Here is a 23,325-nt window from a genome sequence, read left to right as displayed (position 1 = left end):
ACAGTATACAGGTGTGCGCCCCTTAACGACTTTCCGGCCAGTGACAGGTTGCATATGTGACGGCCACCAAACTTCTGAAACTTTTCTGAGTCTCCTAGAATCAGCACATGTATGTGTGCTGCCTCTGCGAGGTTCAAAAAGCCCCAATTGCACAAGAGACACTGTTTCTGGTTTCTTGGAGGAAACTGGAAATCGTGTCTGTCATGTGATTCTGGTATTCTGAGCCTTGCAGAGGCTCAGAAAAGCCCCCGGAGGCGAGGGGAGCGAAGCTTCAGAGACTTCACAGAGTGTTAAGCCCTCCTTGTTAAGCGGCGCACAACTGTACTGCTTTTCAACAAAGAGCTGAAAGTGGTTTACGCAGCAAAAGAAATACAAAAATGGCTCCTTGTCCAAAAGGACTCATATTCTAAAAAAGATAAAGAAATACCAGCAAACAGTCAATGGAAAAGATGCTGTGCTAGAGTGAAAGGGAACATTTTCTCTTCCCTGCTAAATGTAAAAGGAGCATCACTTGAAAAAGTACCCATGTAGCAATTTCTATACATACTGTAAACACACAGTTGAGTTACAACTATTACAACAACTATTATTAGAAAACTATTGGTCAGTGCAGTTGAACATTTGGAAAAAGTAATTTTTTTCAAATTTTTTAAAATACCCCTTTAAAATACCATTCTTAAAATTCCATTTTTTTAAAAGTACAATGTATAAGTAAACATAATTCTTTATACTGTAGCTTGTTTTGGTGTAAGGTTATACCACCTTTGATCTTGGCACTGGAAAATCAAGAACTGAGCAAACTAGCATGGTATTGTTCAGTCTAAAAAAACCACCAAGTAATAGATTATACAGACTTCCTGCACCAGAAAAGATGACATTACATGTTAACACAAAATGCCTTAATATTTTTGGTGACAATGTGAAATACAAGTCCAGTCCACCTGTGCCCAGATAAAGTCTAAATTCTATAAATTCCATTGCTAACATAAAGTTGGGGGGGGGGAGGGAGTATATATACAGAATGGCATATCATTAAGAATGTTTACATACCACTTTCTGATAAGGAAGTTCACATATTAACACCTACAGCTTTCAGATTCACTAACAGCGCAATCCTAACTTGCGCTGGAGCAAGCAGGCCAGCAGGCCTGCACTGTATCCAGCGTATGTTTTGGGCTGGCTGTGGCTCGGCCCAAGGCAAGGGGAAATAATTCCCCTTACCCCGGGTAGAAACTGCTTTGAATGGAAGTCTATGGCAACATATTCATCATGGAAGGATGTCATACTCAGTCATATGAGCTCTCATGTGCATTCTTAAGTGGTACAGTCCAGCAACCTCAGACAGAATTATGATTAGGTGAATGAGTGTAATGATACAAAAAGCTCCCTGAAATGAAAAAGGGTGAAAGAATGGCCTATGGGAGAGCTCCATTAGGCCATTATGTACAAGCCTAAACCACTTTAAGAACATTTGTGCAGCCCCAACTTCAGTAATTGGAGCACAAAGAATGACAGATTACAGGATGTGGTGTGACTTGCATCCCCTTGCACAAATATCAATAGCATTTAGCACCTAGAGCAGTAGTTTAGCACAGATTTACATGGCTTATTGTTAGCAAGCGACATTAAAAAAGGATTAGTCACAGGAAATTAAAGCATAAAAGGCAAGGGAAACAAATGTAGATGCTGACAGAAATGACTTTGGTAAGAGTTGATCTTATAAAATACGTCTGGCATAATTTTAGAGTCATATCCTGTCCTTAGGCAGGGTCTGAGCTCTCAAGATCTTAACTATATAAAGGTTAAATATCCGGGGAAATGGAATAGATGATTACCCAGGCATAGTGTATTTTTAGCTATTTTAGGTATTCAAGCACTGATACCCACTCATCACTTCAGTCTTGTCTACAGTATAAAGATAGGAATCTCTTTCCCAGTCTTTTCATTCCAGTGAGAGGCAAGTAATGGTATAAGCAGTTTCTGCTCTGTTCTGTAGGAAACTATTCAATGCCAACTTTAAGGCATCACAATTTACTAGACAAATGAAAAAGTCTGTTCAGCCTACCTGTTGCAGTACTCTTGTCGATGAATTGTTTTGGTATGCCTACGTTACGCAGTTCCTCCGTGCTTGCATATTTCATGACATTGTTGATGGAAGACAGAGTGCTAATGAGCTGGGAATTGAGACAGCCAATTTGAGAATGAGGCTCTCCAAAAGCTTCTGCTAGTTCAGCATAGTTTTCAGCAAGGAGCATCTGCTGTTCCTGAACCAGTTTCTGCACCCGTTCAATGTAGTGGTCCAAGTCAGTCTTCATCTCAGGTGGAGGGAATGGACCACCCATCACAAGGCTCCCTGACTCACACACTGATTCATCCCCAACACCGATGCTTCTAGTGCTGAGCGGCACTACAGACACTGGAGGGGGGCCACAGGCAATATTTCTCATTTTCAAGCCAACTAAGTAGTTCTCATTAACATTGATCTGCCCCACTCCAACGTCTTTGGTCTTTGTTAGTGAAGATTTTTCAAAGCTAGCAGGGGTAGAAAGCAGTGTTCCCACACCAATGGAACGTGTTTTAGCAGCTGTATTTACATCTTTTACCCTACCATCTCCCACAGCCACAGTTTGCATCTCCACAATCACAGTGTTTGTCTGTTTATCGTAAGTGCTCAGGAAAGTGTTGGTGCCGGAATCCATCATGGTAGCCATTTCTGTGTTGGTGAATTGGTCAGCTTGTTCTAATACTGTATTGGTTCCCTGGGTAGCTGTAAGAGGTACTGCCATGACTCCGGAGTCTGCTTTGCAACCAGTCTCTGTGTTTGTGCCGCGAGACATGGTCTCCTTTTCTGGACAGATGGTTGCATCCAAACAGCCCCCACAGCCGATTGACCGCACTTCCTTGATTGCCACCTCCGTCTTGCGCAGACTTAGGCTATCTACCGACTCCTCTGTATTAACCCCAGTTTCACAAATACTCATTTCTGTGCCCACACACTTGTTGCTCATCTCAACAGAGCTCCCAATGCAACGGTCACACACTTCTTTTCTCTCCTTCACAATCCACCAATTCATGGGCACATCTGGACCTACAGCTGTGCTACGCAACACAGGCCTACAGGATATTCCAATACTGCTCATCTGTAAGCAGCTCCCCACGCATGTATCAACAACATCCACATGATCTCCCACCATTTGGTCTCTTGTTTGTACTACTGCTTCTACTGCTCTGCTAAAGACAAGGGGCTGAGCCATCAATGCTTTGTCTGTTTTTTTCCTAGAGCCAGCTGCCTGCAGCTCATGCTTCAATTTGGTCATTTCCCTGTCATGCGTCGTTTCCCTCAGCTGAACTTCCAGTCGGTAGATTTTCTCTTTAAGGGCATCAATGGTCTGATGCTGGAGTTCTATTTCCCTCTCAGCTTCCGTAGACAAACCAAGCATCCCCTCTGTCACCCCAACACTAGAATCTTTAACCTTGCATTCTGTCCCTACTGCCACATCCCTACACACTCGTAAAGCTTTGTTGAACACAACAACATCATTCATATTTTCCTCTGCTCCCACTGCAACTGACCTGTTTTCTTTTGGTACACTTTCTCGGTTCACTCGCAGGTTAGATGGAATATCGTAACTGCTGTCCTGGATTTTCTTCTCTAATGCTTGCATTTCAGCAGTTAACTGCCTAAACTCTTCTACTCTCTCTGAGCCCTGGTCTACACTTCCCACCTCTTCCTCACAATCTATATAGAGTTCTCCACTCCCTTGGACTGGAACCAATTGCTTCCACTGCTCTGCATTGCCTGCACTGTATGATCTTTTTCTGAAATGGCTAGTGTCATTCTGGTTAACTATTCTTTGGCTTTTGAGCTTTGCCATCATCTGCCTTTTCTCTTCCTGCAACACTGAAATTTTAACCTGGAGCACAGGAATAGTTTTGACTTGCTCCTCGAGCTCCTTGAGGCGTTTAAGGGCAATAGCCATTTGTTCCCTGATGTGCTGCAGATGCACCGGACTCACATTGGTCACAGGTGTTGATACACCTGAACTCAAGGGACTATGCCGGATGGAACTGCCCAAAGAGGAAGCTAGATAAACATTATACTCTCCATTGCCCTGATACCCATTTTGAAACTGCTGAGACATTTGGTTATGTCCACTGGAACCTACAAAGGAAGGAAGTGAGCTTGTTGAGCCCATGGCTCCAAAACTGGAGAGCCTGGGCCTCCGAGTCTCTCCTGGAATAACTTGCATTGCCATTTTTTCCTGCTCCAACCTTCTCCGTGTTTCCATTAGAGTCTTTGTGACATGAAGGTTGTGCCGAGGCAGCTGTGGTGAGGGAGGCAGTAGCTGTTTGCTTTCAGGGATAGTTAGGAAATTTGGAGAGGCTTCAAAAGACAAGGATGGTCTTGTGGAGACTGCAGCTGGGCTTCGTGCCACTAGGAGAGATGATGAATGTTTGTTTTCATCACTGTTGGATGAAGAGAGAGATTCATTTGATGTCCATCCACTGTATTGGCTAGGAGTGTTTTTGACAGACGCAAAATGTGGTGTTACTTTCCGCTTTTTCTGTATGTTCAACTTTTTTATAGTATTTCCCTTTTGTATATCTTCCACATACTTGAGAAAGTCCAAGTCAAGCTGGTAACCATAAGGTGTTTCCACAAAATAAGGGTCTTTTTGATCTCTTTCATCCTCCTCGTTCAGAGCATTTTCATCTTTTTCTGAAAGGGGGGGAAAATTGCTTATTAAACTCTTACATTAGTTTATAGGAATGCTACTCAAAAGCCATACTGGAAAAATTATGACATACCCATTATATTTCTTAATCTTTTTTTAGCACATACTTTCATTTTATGAGAGTGTCAATTGAACATTCAACTTCAAAATACAGGTATGTGCCACTTAATGATGGGGATACATTCTCCAATCCCTGTTGTTATGCGATTAGGTTGTTAAGCAAACATTCAGCCCAACCTAGTGCCTTTGTTGTGCAAACAGTCACTTCCTGCCAGAAATTAGCTGGCTGTATAGGCCACTGGAGACTGACTGCCTCTTCTTTGCATTAAGAGCCTCTTTGTTGTGTAAACAGACACTCTGCTGCAGACTGAGAGTTCCAACTGCCTCATTAAGGTTGCAATCCTATCCACACTTTCCTGGGTGTAAGCCCCATTGACTATAATGGGATTTACTTCTGAGTAGACATACATAGGATTGGGCTCCAAGAACCTCTTTGTTGTGTCCGTCATATGCGGTCCATCATTAAGCGGAAGGTTGTAATTAAGCATATATATTGCTGTACGCCTATACGCCTGCAATTAAGCATATATATTGATAGTAAGTTTTGCATAAGCCAATAAAAACAGGTATCACTGTTTATACCATGTAACAGAACTTTACAGCAACCTTTAGTTTCTAGCACATCACCCTGTTTAGCACATGCTGTGCCTATAAAAAGTGAGTTGATCCTATATATTGCACATTGGACATATGGACATTCATTACAGTTTAGGGAATTTCTAAGGGTTACAAAGAAATAATCTCTCTCTCAATTTGCTAATGTTATAACACTTCTGACAACCATTTAAGACACATATATTCAGATTTTAAAATAAATAATCTGAAGAGGTAGTAACATTCTGATAAGGAGCACATTCATTTGCTATTGTTTATGCAATCTCTTTTACACTTGTATACTTCTAGAATAGACATACTAAGAACTATGCGGGGAGACCCATTTCCAGTGTAGTCTAAAATATCTCAGCTGAAAGAGAAACTGTCGGCTCAGATGTCAGGACAGCACAGCTTCCTGCAGACAGAGGAGACACATATCACACCAAAGCATTCTAAATAAAACAGCAACAGATCTGCTGAGCCTATTCTTGTTGTATAACCTGTATCCCTCCCAATCATAGGCACACACACACACCACTACAAAGTAAGGATTTCTGAACACCAGCATAAAAGTCTTAGGATTTTCATTTACATTACCTTAAGGATTCACTTTTAGTCCATGAACATTTCTGCTCAAAGTTTGACAAGCCTTGGATTTCCTGCAGTCACAGCTTCATATATCAAACAAGCTCTTTGGCTACGCAATTCCTGCCTCTGAACTTTCTCATTCTTTGCCCCATAAGGGAAAAAGTGCCCAGCTTTGGTACGAATACAGCCAAGCAGATCACGAAGTTTCATAGGCTGAGCAGTCTCCAATGAGTTCACAGTTCTAGCTCAGGATTGGTGAAGGGAAAAACACACACGCACACACCTTATTTTCTTTCACAACTCCTTTCAAGCACACTCTTTTCACTCTTAAAGAGCAGCCTCTTAAAGATGTATAACCCTTTTTTTATTTATACTACAAACAGGTAACTATAAAATTTTTGGCACTTTTAAGAAGTAAGTGGAACATTCTTGTGAAACATTTATCAGACATTCTGAATACCAAGGAACCCTGAAATTTACAAGCCATATCTAGAAGATGTTTAGCTATTTATAAAATGAAACAGTTCTCTTTTTCAGAGGTTTTTAGCACAGACCACTTGTTGGCAACCTTCAGTCTCGAAAGACTACGGTATCGCACTCTGAATGGTGGTTCTGGAACAGTGTCTAGTGTGGGCGAAAAGGCCAATTTGGGCCTGGTGCACAGTTGTCGATCCGCTTGTCAATTTTCACCCTAAACCCCATGCACCCCATGAGGTTAACAGACTGAGGCGAGGCAGCACCTTACTGGCTGGGGACTGCCCAGCTTAAGGCAGGTGGTGGCTACCCAATGAGATGCAATGATCTCTTCCACCGTCGGAAGCGGCCCCTGGCGTCACGCTCTATGCCAATCGAGCTAAGACTTATAACTGGTAAACTGCTGCTTCCCGTGTTGTGTTGACGCTATATGGTGAAGTTGGAGTGTCCTCTCCAGTGCGCGAAGCCTGGGTAAAGGTATGGAGGATAGGCTGTTACCCATGCAGCAAATCCCCCCTCTCCATGTCGCTGGAATGGTCCAATGGAAAGGCAGAAGTGGTTGGTTCCAGCGGCGTTGCAGGAGTTGCCAGAGCATGACTCCTGAAGCCTTTTCCACAACTGGATATAGTGACTTGTGACTCAGCCATCAAGCTGAGTGGGTGACTTTGGGTCAGTCATTATCTCTCAGCCTAAACTACTTTGCAGGGCTGTAGTGAGGGTTGGGTGGGGAACAGGAAGGAGAGAAACAACATACAAAACTCTAAGCTCCTTGGAGGAAAAGCAGTACAGTGGGTCTTTGGTATCCATGTCCTGGAGGCCCTCTGAGGCATGGACTCGTGATTTCCTGATGCTGAGCCCACACCTCAAATGGTCTCCAGGACGTGACCAGAAACTATTTCCAGGAGGTACAGGGAGGCACATGGCACGCTCCACGGACTTTCCAATACCTCGTAACACCTCCCGGAAGTGACCGGAAGCCAAGGACACAAAGTGGCTTCTGATCGCGTCCCGGAGGCCTTCTGAGGAGGCAAGAGGTCTGTGGATTGGGCCACATGTGGCTGTAATGTGAGTAACTGCAGCATCATGACCCACCTCCCAGCAAACTCTAGCATCCATGGATTTCAGTATCTGTGAGGGGTCCAGGAACGGATGCACAGCAGATCCCAAGGGCCCACTGTATATAAATGTGGGGATAAAAGATAATATTGCACATGTACACTTCAAGCCCCAGCATGAATTTAAGTCAATGCAAGTTTTCATGCTGGTGCTAAATGTTGGGGCAGACCAAGCAGGTGAGATTCAGGAAGGTCAACAGCAGAAGACAAAGCTTTGCCAATCAGCCAATATGAGACTTCTCAGAGGGGTAATGAAAAGATTCAAAATTCTCTATATAACAATGGCCTGAGACCTACCCAGCCACTTCATCTCTCTGCCCAGTACTGAGACCTGACCAATACTATTTCCTCACAGAGCTCTACTTTGCTAAACCCTGTGTCATCAAGAAGTAAAAGTGGCATTTCCAGAACAATTAAATCAAATATCCTTTTAGGTGTACTATTCAAGAAGTTAACAGTGGAGTAATTCAACGTGGTTCTGCTAGCATTTGGGATCAACTGAGAAAGCTCATTCAAAACACACCAATTTCCTCCTTTATGAAAACACACTGTAGGAATGGTTAAGTCAATTCAATTTCCAGAAAGTAAAGTTCCCCAGGCCAAAAATCTCCTTCCTGGAAACTGCTGGTGTCTGACGATATCTCTCAAAATACTTTGGCAGGAATCCCATCACTTAGTATAAGAAAGTTATGGTTGGGGAAAAAAGCATAGGAGCACAAGAAATTGACTTCTCCTGGATCTAACTATTGGCCCGTCTAGCTTAATTTTGTCTACAATGTCTTGGAGTGGCTCTCTAGGGTCTCAAGCAGATGGGTCTTTGTAGCCCTACCAGGAATCAAATATATGGGACTGTCTGTATGCAGAGCATGTTGCCTACCACTGGGCTGCATGACAGAATGTTTTTGTCTTGTGTGGGAGGAGAATGGTGTGCATATGCCCAAGGTAAGGCGAACCTAGGCATCCCAGATAAGAATGTCACATGGTTAATTATATCCCAAGTGAGCAACAAAACAGTACACAAGGGTCCTAGTCCACTACATTTGGTCACATGCTTATGCCAGTGACCAGGTAAGTCATCTTCCTATTTAAAAGGCAGGGTCTTCCACACTTTCAATTCGGGGGGGGGGGGGGGGGACAGATTTCTCACATAAGTTTAGCTATGTTGAAATGCTTGATCATTTATAACAGAAGCTATTCATTTGATCTAAGCAAATGTAGAGCACACAACTAACTTTTTAAAAAAAGAAGAAAAAATGCTAATAAAATAAATCCACCACAAAGTTCAATTATCCTCTATGCTTAAATAGAGGTTTGACCTGTTTGCTTAAATAGGTTTGACATGTTTAGGCAAACTTGATCTAAAACAAAAACAAACACCCCCACCCCCAGCATCGCCTAACATGCTATTTCAGCTTTAAGGAAGGTGCAAAAAGAAACATTTTTATCTGCCTCACCGCATACCAGGCTTCCAGAAGCTAGATTCAGCTACATCTCCAGTTCTAAGACACTGCTGTATCCAAATATGACTGACATTTAGCAGTCCTGTTCACAAAGCTGAGAATGAAAGCTTTTAGAAATTCTTCCTTCCCCCAATGCACATCCACAGTTCATCTAAACATGAGAAAAAGTTTGTTAAGCAAGTGAAAACCGGCTCAAAACAACTCCACCACACACACAGCCATAGCAGTGGTCAATTATATATAGACACTTTCCTCTAGGGACTTTAGTCTAATAGAGCATTACTTTGTCTGAGAGAACAGTGGTATCTTTATATTAAGAGTCACAGTGAGGAAGGGAAAAAGCAACCGGCGAGCAAAGGTACAAGCAGTCTCATCTCCATTTAGTCGGCTAAAAAAATACTGGTATGAACTTCAAATTATCTAAAATTTAGTTGTTGGCTCCCCTCCCCAAATCTGTCAGTTGTACTTACCATCTTATGAAGAAAAGATTATAGCATTCTGCACTGTTTTGCTTGCAGGAAGTTAGGTCTGAAGCATACTTTCCTCAGCCTTAAAGGGAATATGTACTTCTGACACATACGCAGGCAAGGAGCCCAGGGTTGCTACAGAGAATTTATTTATACTCATTTGGAATTTCCTGACAAAATTCTCTTCTGCCTGCCTGGCTCAACTTCAGCTAATGGAGTTCAAGCCCAGTTTTTTTCCCCCCCTCTTCTTCGTCACATAATTCAGTGCACAATTAGGCACAGAAAAATAACTGCTTGGAAGAACCTAAATTTTAAAAAACCAGCTCTGTGGTAGAAGTCTTATCATGCAAGCCACAAAAAGTTACACTCTCCTAATCACAGTCAGACAAACCAAACCAGACCAGAGGGAAAGCAAGGGCTGTCTCACCCACCTCATTCCTACCCCCCCCTTGACCCCACCTCCTACTGCAGGCAAAAAAAGGTTCATTGAAATAAGCTGGTCAGGATAATTATCTCTCTTGTGAGTCTATCACAGTCTGTGCTCAAATAATTCTGGTTTCCAATGCCACACATAGTCTGCTTTTGCTTGCTTTTGTCCGGCACAGCTTGTAATTTGAAGGCTAAAAATAAAAGTATTACTGAGCCTCTGACAGACAAACAATTTTGCTTAAGGGATATGGCCCAAAATGTGGCAAGTGCACTTTATATGGGGGGGGGGATGTTTCAAATAACGCACAAGTTTATTTAGTTCTCAGTAATAGAGTTTACTTCTGTATGCATTTTTTATCTCCCTCATAAAGTACATGGTCTTGTTTATCAGCCTGTGTGTCCAGACTCAGATATACTACGTTTCACAGTATCATAACATATCACTTACTGAAAACTTCCAAATCAAGTCTCTTTCATCTTTTTGTCCATAATGCAGATTAGGAAAAAATTAACCCATCTGGTTTTGTTTTAGTAGATTATTGACAACTTAGGCCTGCTGTCATAAGAGAGTCCAAAGGCTAAGGCAACTAGCACTGCTCAGTCTAGGGTACATTTCAGAATTTTATCAAACTTTGCTAGTGGCCTGGGGTTAAGCAAAACCATTTTAATATTGTTTGCAAGAAACAATTTGCTCAACTTGGTTCTTTACAGAAAGCATTCTTGAAAAAGGCTTTCAGACATTTTCAAACATGCTTCATAGCCTCATGATTTTAGATCCGAACTATTCCACCCAAAATACAACATGCATTCATATTAATTCTCATATATACATTCACAATCTCTAAAGGCAAATTTGTGATTAAAAAAAAAAATCACAAGGAAGGATTCACAACAAAATGTTTCATTGCTCTACCAGGAGGGCTTTCCCAGGTTCCACCTAGAACAGAAAACTTGTTGTAATATCAGTGTCCCCCTTTGTCTTCCTCCTGAAAAGTCCTCCCACCATGTTATAGGGTTCGGAAGTGACTGCCAGCCCCAAACTCCAACATTCTATTTCTGTACTGTAGGTGGCCACTTACTTTCCGGAGACTGAGAAAGGGAAAAGGTAACCTTCTTTCCTTACTTTCCTCCTGAAATCCTCCTATATAGCAGGGATGTGCAAACGTTTTGGCACAAGGGCCGCATCATGTATCTGACAGTGTCAAGGGCCGGAAAACAAAAAAGTAATAAATGTGTGAAGGACTGATGTGCTGAGAGTTTGAATGACTACAATAAGTGGGTGGGGGTGGAAGGAAGAGGGAAGGAAGAGGGAAGCAGAGGACAAAATTGATTTGCATAGGAAGAGTGGGGAATTGATTTTGAAAAAAGTGTCAAGCAACCTACGACACAAATCCCAAACTTCGTTTTAACTAGCATATTTATATTCCAGGTCTCTCAGTATCGGTTTATATCTCATTCAGCCACTAGAGGTGCAAAATGTAATGCAATGTAATGGAATAATTTCTTTCCATTATATTACACTTCATTACATTCAGCACCTCTAGTGCCAAATGAATGCTATATGTACCCAGAAGTGAGTCTTTTTTTTTTTTAGCCCCGCGAGGCTAAGGAACTTTGGGGGCTAAATAAAATCCTCCTGAGGGCCGGATTTGTCCCCTGGGCCAGGGTTTGGACACCCCTGCTATATAGCATAGGGAAGAAAGCATTGTTTTTATCTCTTTCTGTAGATACTATAGAACTTTCAGGGTTCAAGCAGGCCAATGCCCTCTCTCCCCCACGAATTTTCTTCTCCTACCCCAACACACAACTTCAACATTTGGTAGTCTTAGAAGATCACAGATCCATATCAGGTCATTTGAGAGTTTGAAAATTTAAATGAGAAGCCAGTATAATTCTATGTACCTAAAGCAGGAATGAACAGAAGGCAAATAGGCATCTGTGGGGACATTTCTGAACAAACTACTGTTGATCAGTAAAGTTTCTGAATTCCAGTTGTTTAGAAGAGAAGAGGCTTTTAAACTGTATTTCTAAACTAAGCTGTTTGAATCCATGATCTGCAGTCACTCAGTTGTAGATTTATGCTTATATGTGGCAGGTCATCCCAGTGTATGGTCCACTGTGGTGCAACAGGTAATTAGTTTCACCTCAAGCCACCATTATACATCTTGTTCCACCCCCAATCTACTATTTTGCACATGACTCCAATTAGTGAACATTGGGTTCCTAGGAAGCCTTAAGTCTGTCTATGCCTGACTACAGAAGTCTCCAGGGTATGCAAAAAACATACAAGACCGTATTTTGGGGTAGCCTTGAGATGCTAACCTAGAAGGATGCCATTTTTTATGTTATCAAAAGTCAATGAGAATCCGAATCACACTCCTCCACCATCCCAGCATGTCAACCAACAGGGTGACCAAAGCAGTTCCTGTACCAAAAAGCAGGCCCAAAGCTGGACTGAAATATTTACTCAGTTTTCTTTCAGACTGATCTCAATTATATTCTGTGCAACTTAAAAAAGGGGTGCGGAATCATCCCATAGATATTTCTGTTCCAGATAGATAAACTGCTCTTATTCCATGTATATTAAAGTCTAATAATGCAGATCACATGCATTTCCACAGTAGACCAAAAGGTGGAAAGGAGCCAAGTAAACAGCCAGCTACTGTTTATAATAATAATAAAAAACACACATGAGCACCAAACAGCTCTTCAGGGACAGAGAACCTAATCTGACCAGGGCAAACAGATGATTCAGTGTATAGACAGCTGCTTAATTGGTGAACCCTGCAGATTTAGGAGAGGGAAGAGGGAAAGTTCACAAATTTTCCAAAGCAGAAGGCAAACAGCAGTGGACACGCTTTCTGCTGCCCTCTCCCAGAAAGTCAACACAGGATACAGTTCTGCTAATACACCTACGAGTTAGCTTTTGAAAAAGTATTCATGACAGGTCACTTTTTAGGGACATCCCCCCCCCCCCAGACTGATAATTGTGCTCCTTTGAGCACTGTCTTAAACAAGCTTATGTGCAAGTAAATTCTACTGAAACCAATAAGACATTTGCATTTGCATATTGCAGGTGCATTCCAAAGCTTTACCTGTGCAGAAATCTTCCATGAAGGTAAATTCTCAGCATGCTCAAAGGGATTTCCCCCACTCTATTCCCTGCCAGAATGCCTACTTCAAATGAAGCAGGAAGTCTGTGTGTAAGCATCAGAGCATCTGGATAGCAGCCAGTGAGCTTGTTGGGAGCAGTTATATAATGTCTAACTAATTTATTTGTTAATTACCATTTTATGCCACCCTTCCTCCAAGAAAAGAGGCATCTCTTTAAATTCTCACAACAACCATTTGAAATAGCTTGGGCTGTGAACTTGTGACTGACCCAAGATTACTATAGAAACTGTGCAAGTGAGTAGAGGTCTTCCCAGTTTATGCCCACCACTCTAACCACAAGATCCCATTATCTTTATTCCATAGTGGTGGTGGTGGGGGGGGAGTAGTACCATTGCTCACCATCTCATGACTCATTCCTAATCTCAGGAATCCGTACAAATGGATCACAAGACACACAGTACAGGCACCTAGCTTGGAGCAAAGAAGTGATATGAGAAGAGAGAGACAAAGTATTCTGAGTTTACAGGTCAGATATTTCACAATTTCAGATGAAAGCAGTCTATCTAAGCACAAGACAGCAGGTTATTCCAGAGTTCTTTCCAGACAACAAGAGCTACAACAAACAAAACCTACATAATATGCAGAATGAACACTGGAACATTTAAACAATGGCAATAAATTCCATTCCATTTACCCTCCCAGACAGCATCTACAGATATCAATAGATCTCATTATTGATTATCCTTCCAGAAAATAATAGATGAGGAACCACTGAACCATCTGCAAAGGGGAGCAAAAAAAGTAGGTACACACTGGGCATCATACCTACTTGGTATGAAGGATGTTGAAGCAGCTGGCAGAAAGCAGGACTAGGAAACACGTCTTTTGAATGCAGTCAAGCAAACAGAGCTGAGGTCCCAAAGAAGTGGGAGGGAGGTCATGAGGAGGCAGTACTACAGCAGGACAATGAGTTCAGCCTTATTGCACCCAAAAGGTGTACAGACCGGGCTTGGTTCTCCTGCTCTCTGCTCTTTCTCTGAACAACTCCAGACACTGCAATTAATTTTGTAACACTCATGCTAGAAATGACAAGGAAGACAGTAAACATATTCCATTAGAACATATTACAATCTTCCATTACAAATGTCCCCAGTCACAGTCTGGCCCTTTGCAGATAAAGGATAGCCTTTGTAGCTTCGGTTAATCTGATCTTCAGATTAATGTTTAAACTTCCTTTTAGAAAGAGGGCATGAGAAGAAATCTAGAAAAACCTGTAGAAGGACAGGCTACAATGACATTCCACCCTAAAGAAAAAAAGAGTTCTATGACAGGTGATTAATACTATTTCAACCTCACCACCCAAAAAAGACATCCATGCATATTTTGACATTCACAAGCTGAAGACTATCAGGAGTTATTAAAATTAGAAGGATATGCCGTGATTTAGAGCAGTATTTATCTTGCAGGACACCAGGATGACGCACACTTGATAGGCATAAGTCAGTCAGTAGCTACTTCCATATGGTAAAATTCCATAAAATTGATTTGCCACATGTCAAAAGTGATATCACCACAAATGCGCAGACCCCTCTGGTAGCAGCACAGCGTTGCAATGTGTTTCGACACCACCTCCACGTGTTTGGCAATGATGTCAACATGTTGTCACTGAACTTACGGGTTGCCAAACTCTAAGCTGAACAGAGCTCAGTCACACATCTTAAAGGGAATGCTGCTCACCAATATTTGGAAAAAGACGATGGAAACCACAGAGAAAAACCAGTACGATAAAGCTCTTTGCTGGCTGTTCTATGCAGGAAATAGAAAAAGAAGTCTTCAAGGCCAGAAGGCAAATAGTGAGAGGAGCCCCTTCTGCAGTAATGAATAAAACACAGGTTGCTCAGAAGGGTTAAGTGGTATAAAACCAGATCTCACTGAGGCCCTGTCTCTCTAGCTGGCAAGGTAAGAGGAATAGTACACAGGACATCCTACCAAGCATGGAAGACAAAGGTGTGAGTACAGGCATGCCGCCTTATCTGTGGGGGTTCCATTCTGGAACCCCCTCCCCTTCAGATAGCTGAAACAGCAGATATGGGTGAACATCCAGCCCAGAGGTCCAGAGGCAAGTCTGATCTCAGCTGAGGCGAGGGTCATCCATTCCTGGCCTCTGCCAGCTCAGACTGAGCTCTACAATAGAAAAAAAAAATATGGTTCCACAGAGAAACTGGAAGTGACAGTTTTAATGCTGAGACGCCTGCGTTGGCTCGATCATGTCGTGAGAATGGATGATGGCCGGATCCCAAAGGATCTCCTCTATGAGAACTCGTGCAAGGAAAGCGCCCTACAGGTAGACCACAGCTGCGATACATGGACATCTGCAAGAGGGATCTGAAGGCCTTAGGAGTGGACCGCAACAAGTGGGAAACCCTGGCCTCTGAGCGGCCCACTTGGAGGCAGGCTGTGCAGCATGGCCTTTCCCAGTTTGAAGAGACACTTGGTCAACAAACTGAGGCAAAGAGGCAAAGAAGGAAGGCCCATAGCCAGGGAGTCAGACCAGGCACAGACTGCACTTGCTCCCAGTGTGGAAGGGATTGTCACTCCCGAATCGGCCTTTTCAGCTACACTAGTCGCTGTTCCAGAACCACCATTCAGAGCACGATACCATAGTCTTTCGAGACTGAAGGTTGCCAACATAAGGCATTAGGAGGCCTGGGAAAGCCCTGGAGGCCAGAACCCGATACACGTATAGCTGAATTGGTGAATATGAGATCCATGGATATGAAGGTCCCCCATCAGTACTTCTACAAATATCTGGGGATAAATTGTGTTTCATATGCTCTAAAGCAGTGGTTGCAAAACTGGGTCTGTGGATCACGACTCAATTTTTGATGGTTCGCAAAACTGACAGGGTAGATTAGGCTATGTGCATCAAGGGTTAAGCAACCTGCTACTTTGGGCGAGCACTGCTACCCAATCACCATTATAGCCACAGAGGCTTGAGCTGCTGGTAAAGTGAAACCACCCCCTTCCTCCGCTCCCTAAAGGGATGGGGGAAGCTTTACACAAGCTGGTGGGTCACGACCCACCAGTTTGAGAACCATTGCTCTAAAGCAAGGGTACCCAAACTCCAGCCCGGGGGCCATCTGCGGCCTTCAGGAACACCCAATCCAGCCCACGTGGAGCTCACAGTCTTCAGTGAGCCTCTGACCCTCTGGAGACTTGCTAGAGCCTACGCTGGCCTGACATGACTACTCTCAGAATGAGGGTCGACTGCTTCTTGCCGAGTTATGGGCCGAGGGCTCCCTCTGCTGCTTGCTGTTTCCCATCTGTGAAGCAGCAGTGGCAGCAAAGGAAAGGCTGGCCTAGATTTGCACAAGATCTTTTATAGGCCTTGAGCTACCAAGAGACTTTCATTCATTCATATAAGTTCCATCTCCAATATATTAATTTATGTAAATTTATTCAAATTTTAAATGTAAATTAATTATTTTACCCCGCCCCTCCACACAGTGTCAGAGAGATGATGTGGCCCTCCTGCCAAAAGGTTTGGACACCCCTGCTCTAAAGCATTATAATGCTTCCTACCTCTGCCCCCCCCCCCCCACACACACTACCTACAGGAAGGGTGGAGGTATCTAGTTAGCCAAGCCAAATGTGGCCCCAAGTCAATATTAAGCAGAGATTACTCTTATCAGGTACTTATCAGATTACTTTCTTTTAAACATAAAAAGTGGTAACATGTTTCTCCAATTTTACTTTTAAATAAAATATAATTAAAGGCAGGTAGAGAGATGTGTCCACACAAACACACACAAGCAGAGACCACACAATGCTTTCGATGCAGTGTTGCTCAACTGTGACTCAGGACATGAGGCCCATAATAACTGCAGATCCTACAGCTAGGTGGCACCAGTCATTATACAGCCTGACCATCTGTGAACCGATCACGTTTTAAGGCAAATATAAATCTCTAAGAGAGTCTGGGGTCAGAATACCACAACAGCTTCCTTGAGCAGGTTCTTTCAGGACTTTTGAGATCAACATCCACAGTCTCATTCTCTGTTCTACCAACCGTGTTCAGCAGGTGAGATACACCTCTCCCTGAAGGGAGATACACCTGGATCTTTTCATAGAGCAATCAAGGTTTGTTTGTTCCAACAGGATTTTGCTCCTAAAGTGAACAATTTATCTGTTGTTGTTTTTGCTTAAATATGTTTTATATTGTTTTGCTAGTTTTGTAAGTCACTTAGATTCTCCTGGAAAGAAAAGCAAGGTAGAAATTCTTTATTAAAAAATTGTTTTAAAGACACTGGCTAACCCAAATTTGCACAACAGCTAATTTGTACTATGGAATTTTTGGGTGATCATTTGCCTGAAGAAAACGGAAAAGTAGAGGTATTCACTGCCTCTCTGAAGTAGTAACAGAGAAAAACCACATTAGAAAAGGCTTACAAATAGCCACCCAGGTAGTCCTCTCTGGCAAGACTCACACTGAGATAACCAGTGATGAAATCTTGTGTAAACTGAAAGGCAATTTGTTATTTTCCTTTAATGCCACCAACGAATCATGAATTACTAACATAGGTTGGGTGTGGGAAAGTGGGCTAATCAAAACATTTATGGAACAATAACTTAGGTGGACTTCTTTCAAGTCATCATTGGTAGCCAAGCTTCCAATATAACCATAAAACTTCATTTCAAGACATGTTTCTGAAACTTCAACTCAGCAACAACTTAAATTCCCAGCATTGCTGTGAAAGTCAAGAGCAATTGCATTTGGGAGAGACTGCAATATAAATACCTGTGAACTTAAGGCCCAGTCCTATCCAACTTTCCAGCACTGATGCAGCCACAATGCAGTCCCAAGGTAAGAGAACAAACATTCCCTTACTTTGAAGAAGTCTCCGTGACGGCTATACCATCACAGGATCTAGCATATGTCCCATTGGCATGACTACACCAATGCTGGAAAATTGGATAGGATTTGGCCCTTAGTCATCTCCTTTTAGTTTCTGCTAGTAAACCTTTTTCTTGGTTTTTATTCTATATTGTGCTATATTCAGTACATGCTGCACTTTTTGCTGTGTTTTAGTATTTTTATTGTGTTTTATTAGATTTTTTGTATCTTTATTGTATCTTTATGGTGTTGTAAGCAGTCTTGGGCATCTTAGTTCTTAAGAGGAAAGGGAGGACATAAATCATTTAAATAAAAGCAAAATACCTCATATAGCAGGCAATGAAGAGAATAAATTACATTAAGTGAGCTAAGATCTTCCTCCCAATAATTTCAGTTTTAAAACTGAGACTAATCCTATATACACTTGCCAGGGAGTATGCATTAATGGGACTTACAGTGCAGTCCTATAAGATTCAGAGGTAAGTTCTGGAATAAGGCTAACCCCAGCAGCTGGATATCCAATTATTTCATGGAATTCTATACATTTTGCTTGCTGGAGCCCATCCTTGATTGATCTTACATCTAATTCAGGGCTGGACCATCCATGAAGCCAACGGAAGTGGTCACCCAAGCAGGAGTTTGATAGGGGCACCAACCTCTGTCCACCTGCTTGCCTCCACTGATCCTCCTCTTCCTCCCCCCCCCCAATTGGAAGAGGGAAATTAATAGAAGTGTATAGGGGAGAGAAATGGGTTAAAAGTGCTGGAGGAGCAAAATCTGGCACATCACCAGGTGAGGATGGGCAGCATCTGACCTCAGGTACCAGGAGGCCCTGGAGGTACATGCCACCTCAGGTACCAGGAGGCCCTGGTCTAGTTTGATTAACTTTCATTAATTCATCTGGTTAAAATATATATATACAGTATATTGAGTTTTGACTATATGCAATAAGTTTATTATAACCCACAAATCAGTAGCCAACATGTTGCAACTCAAAACATGCAACTGGAGATGAAAGATCTCTGGTCAGGATCTCTGGCTTAAAAAAATTAGAACAGTTGGGAGGGCAAATGGATGGGGGCTGTAGCACTGAGGACACATCATGCTTCTAACATGAAAAAAATATGGTTGATCTGAATCATGGGTCTTCTGTGCCTTGACTAGTTTGATCCACAAATGAGAATTATCATGGCCTGAAGGGCTACTGGTGATCAGCATATTTTAGTTCACATATAAACAATAAGAAGGCAGTATTAGCACTGATCATCTAGCCCAGGGATCTCCAAACCCCAGCCCCGGGGCCAGATGTGGCCCACCAAGAGCCTCTATTCGGCCCGTGGCCAGTCTCTGATCCCCTGTTCAAAATCTGAACCTCTGGCCCAGTTGACCAAACAGAACCAGAGTTGTGCTTGTGTGTGCTTTATTTCCTTGGCTATGTTGGTGCTTGGAGAAATCCTGGACATTTGAGCCCATTCATTCATTCGTCTAACTTCCATCTCTAATGTATTTATTTAAATTTTATATTTAATTTTTTTCCGGCCCTCGACACCATGCCAGATATTTAATTCGGCCCTTTGGCCAAAAAGTTTAGAGACCCCTGATCTAGCCTATAGGTATTTTGCATACAATTTGACATGCTGTTTCTAATCTCCAAAAACTTCAAATAAAATTTATACATGCATAAAAATTATTAGCCACCTTTCAGTCATAAAATGAATAACAAATGTGGCTTACAACATAAAAACCAATACTAAAACCATTTAACCAATGAATGCCGACAAAATCCGAAGTGGGAAAGAGAAATGTCTAACTTTATAGAAGATCAGAAATGATGAACCTAGAACCTGGGTCCTGCTGCTGAACAAGCCCTGTTCTACATCCTCATCCACCAGAGCAGGGCCTCTTATGAAGAACACAGTGTCCAAATGGGTTCATGTGGGAGGTGGTGGTCCTTCAGGTATCCCAATCCAAAGACATAAGGTTTTATAGGTCATGACCAGAACTCTGAACTGGGCCAGAAAGCAAACTGGAACACAGTGCAAATTGAAAAGCACCAGTGTGATATACACCAGCAAGCCACTGACCACAGCACTTTGTGCAACTTCAGTTCTGAACCACTATCATGGTTAGCCCTAAGTAGAACGCAATACAATAGCCTAACTGCAACGTGACTAAGATATGGATTATAGTAGCCAGATTGCCTTATTCAGAAAAGTTTATAAACTGGTACACCAGATGGATAAAGGCATTCCTGGATACAGCTGCCATCCAAAACCCCAGGCTCAAAGCTGGGTCCAGGAGCTCTGTCAAACTATAAGCAGGGGTACATGTAGCACACAGGCCAGAGGCAGCCCATTGAAACTCTTTATCTCCCCTCCCCCAACAATTGGGTTCTTCCAGCATCACCACCAGCTGCTTTGAGCTCCTGAGTTGTGGCGATACATCAGCAGAACCAGCACTGCTGAAAGGGCAACCCAGTTATCACGCAGGCCACCTTTTCAGTAGTGCCATTCTGCTGAAGTGTCACTGCTGAAAGGGCAGCCCACACGATAACTGGGCTGTGCTAGCCTGGCACTTTCAGCAGCGCTGCTTCTGCCAAGGTGCTGGGAGGGAGAGATGGAAGGAAGCCTCAGAAAGGTGTGGAAGAGGCAGACCAAGAGGGGTAAGAAAGGGAGAAACTGCCAAAGCACTAGGAGGACCCTAATGGAGAGAGGTGGAGAGAGGTGAAATGGAGAGAGGTGAAAAGCGGTGTGCCCCAAGGATCTGTCCTGGGACCGGTGCTTTTCAACCTCTTCATAAATGACCTGGAGACAGGGTTGAGCAGTGAAGTGGCTAAGTTTGCAGACGACACCAAACTTTTCCGAGTGGTAAAGACCAGAAGTGATTGTGAGGAGCTCCAGAAGGATCTCTCCAGACTGGCAGAATGGGCAGCAAAATGGCAGATGCGCTTCAATGTCAGTAAGTGTAAAGTCATGCACATTGGGGCAAAAAATCAAAACTTTAGATATAGGCTGATGGGTTCTGAGCTGTCTGTGACAGATCAGGAGAGAGATCTTGGGGTGGTGGTGGACAGGTCGATGAAAGTGTCGACCCAATGTGCGGTGGCAGTGAAGAAGGCCAATTCTATGCTTGGGATCATTAGGAAGGGTATTGAGAACAAAACAGTTAGTATTATAATGCCGTTGTACAAATCTATGGTAAGGCCACACCTGGAGTATTGTGTCCAGTTCTGGTCGCCGCATCTCAAAAAAGACATAGTGGAAATGGAAAAGGTGCAAAAGAGAGTGACTAAGATGATTACGGGGCTGGGGCACCTTCCTTATGAGGAAAGGCTATGGCGTTTGGGCCTCTTCAGCCTAGAAAAGCGACGCTTGAGGGGGGACATGATTGAGACATACAAAATTATGCAGGGGATGGACAGAGTGGATAGGGAGATGCTCTTTACACTCTCACATAATACCAGAACCAGGGGACATCCACTAAAATTGAGTGTTGGGCGGGTTAGGACAGACAAAAGAAAATATTTCTTTACTCAGCGTGTGGTCGGTCTGTGGAACTCCTTGCCACAGGATGTGGTGCTGGCGTCTAGCCTAGACGCCTTTAAAAGGGGATTGGACGAGTTTCTGGAGGAAAAATCCATTATGGGGTACAAGCGATGATGTGTATGCGCAACCTCCTGATTTTAGGAATGGGTTAAGTCAGAATGCCAGATGTAGGGGAGAGCACCAGGATGAGGTCTCTTGTTACCTGGTGTGCTCCCTGGGGCATTTGGTGGGCCACTGTGAGATACAGGAAGCTGGACTAGATGGGCCTATGGCCTGATCCAGTGGGGCTGTTCTTATGTTCTTATGTTCTTATGACCCAGTTATCACACAGGCTGTCCTTTCAGTCACACCACTTATGCTGAGGTTCACTTTGCAGAGCACCTCTCAACTTCTAAGCTTCAAAGGGATGTCTTAGCAGAAGCTGAGCTGCTAAAAGGGTGGCCCGTGTGATAATTGGACTTTCCCATATCTTGAAAACATGATCAAAATATGCATATTTTTTCTTCTGTTATTTACAGCTAATAAGTTCCTAAATTAGAAACTCACTTTCTCACTTATTTCTGGTCAAAGTCAGCTTAATGATGTCAGTTCCTGCTTAACCACATCACTTCTTTCTCTCAGCAGGTGCCATTAATGCTATTTGGTCCGTTGTATGAAACAAATTTAACACTCCTGCTATAAGCCTAACCTTTCAAAGGCACTGCAACCCCATCTAGAACTGGTTATAAACACGCCCAGTTCAACCTTCCTAGTGACCAAGAGAACCTCTGCCTTGCCTGGATTATATTTCAGAGTTATTAGCCAATGTTCAGTCCTTCACTGCAGCCTGTCACAGTCTAAAATAAGTGACCAGTTCTGCAGGTTTCAATCATTTGTAATCACCTTCCACTGTTCTCTACCAGTGGAAACCTAGTGACTCATCCCCAGCTGCAATAAGTCAGTTGCTAAGGTGTCACAGTACTTCTGTTGACTTGGTAATGGATGTCAATGAACCATAAGCTGTTTCAACAGCAAGGGATAATTGCAAACCAGATGCCTATATCAGATTTTCTTTTCCCATGAACCCAGCATCTTGCACTCCTTGCCAAATCAGCCGCAGGTTAAAACCTGCTCGTCATTTTCCAACAGGCCCTAGAATTATTGGCAATTCACTTGTCTGTCTCTCCACTGCAGGATTCTCACTTTTATCTTACGCGGCATCAACAGTGATTTGATGCCAACACCAAAACAGGAATATTTTGTGCCATTACAGCACCTGGTTAAGCTGATGGAGATGTATTATTCTGGCTTCATACATATTTTAGACACTACTAGCATCATGAGTGGGACAAAGTACCATTTATATTACAAGAGGTCTCACTTGGAGGGATCCAGGGCCGATCTTGATAAAATATTACTTCACACACACACACTGCCCCAACATGGTGCTTAAACAACTCAAGGCCCAATTTTAGGCCTGGGCAGGAGGTCTGGTCTAGAGGGTAGAGCCTCCGTCTGCCTGAAGATAACATCCACAAGGTCGCCAGTTCGAGGCCACCGGCACCGTGCGACCTTGAAGCAGCTGACAAGCTGAAGCCGAGCTATTTCCATCTGCTCTGAGCGTGGGAGGATGGAGGCCAGAATGTAAAGCCAGATCGGAATGAAACACCTTGAATGTAGTGGTTCTTGAAAGAAAGAACCTTCTTTCAAATGGTAAAAATCCCTATTTAATAAGGGATTTAAATAAAAGCCTGCCTATGTAAACCGCCTTGAATAAAGTCTTGAATAAAGACCAAGAAAGGAGGTATATAAATACCTGTTGTTGTTGTTGTTGTTATTGTTATTGTTGTTAACAACAACAACAACAACA

General features: G+C 42.9%; 1 protein-coding gene across 3 annotated transcripts in view; it reads right to left on the bottom strand.

Annotated features, from left to right (window-relative positions):
* Positions 1 to 23,325, bottom strand: part of KANK1 (KN motif and ankyrin repeat domains 1) — a 147,536-nt gene that overhangs the window by 21,410 nt on the left and 102,801 nt on the right. For 2 of the 3 annotated variants that reach the window (XM_066614750.1, XM_066614751.1), the window contains exon 3: positions 2,066 to 4,720. In XM_066614750.1, coding sequence (XP_066470847.1) covers positions 2,066 to 4,720 — 2,655 coding nt within the window. Of the gene's footprint in view, positions 1 to 2,065; positions 4,721 to 9,028; positions 9,108 to 23,325 lie in introns of those variants that run through there. The other variant, XM_066614752.1, reaches the window with a different exon arrangement.

Source organism: Tiliqua scincoides, chromosome 2, assembly GCF_035046505.1.
Source record: "Tiliqua scincoides isolate rTilSci1 chromosome 2, rTilSci1.hap2, whole genome shotgun sequence".
In the NCBI taxonomy this organism is placed as follows: Eukaryota; Metazoa; Chordata; class Lepidosauria; order Squamata; family Scincidae; genus Tiliqua; species Tiliqua scincoides.
Note: the sequence above shows the minus strand (reverse complement) of the source record. Positions and strands in the feature narration are given on the sequence as shown.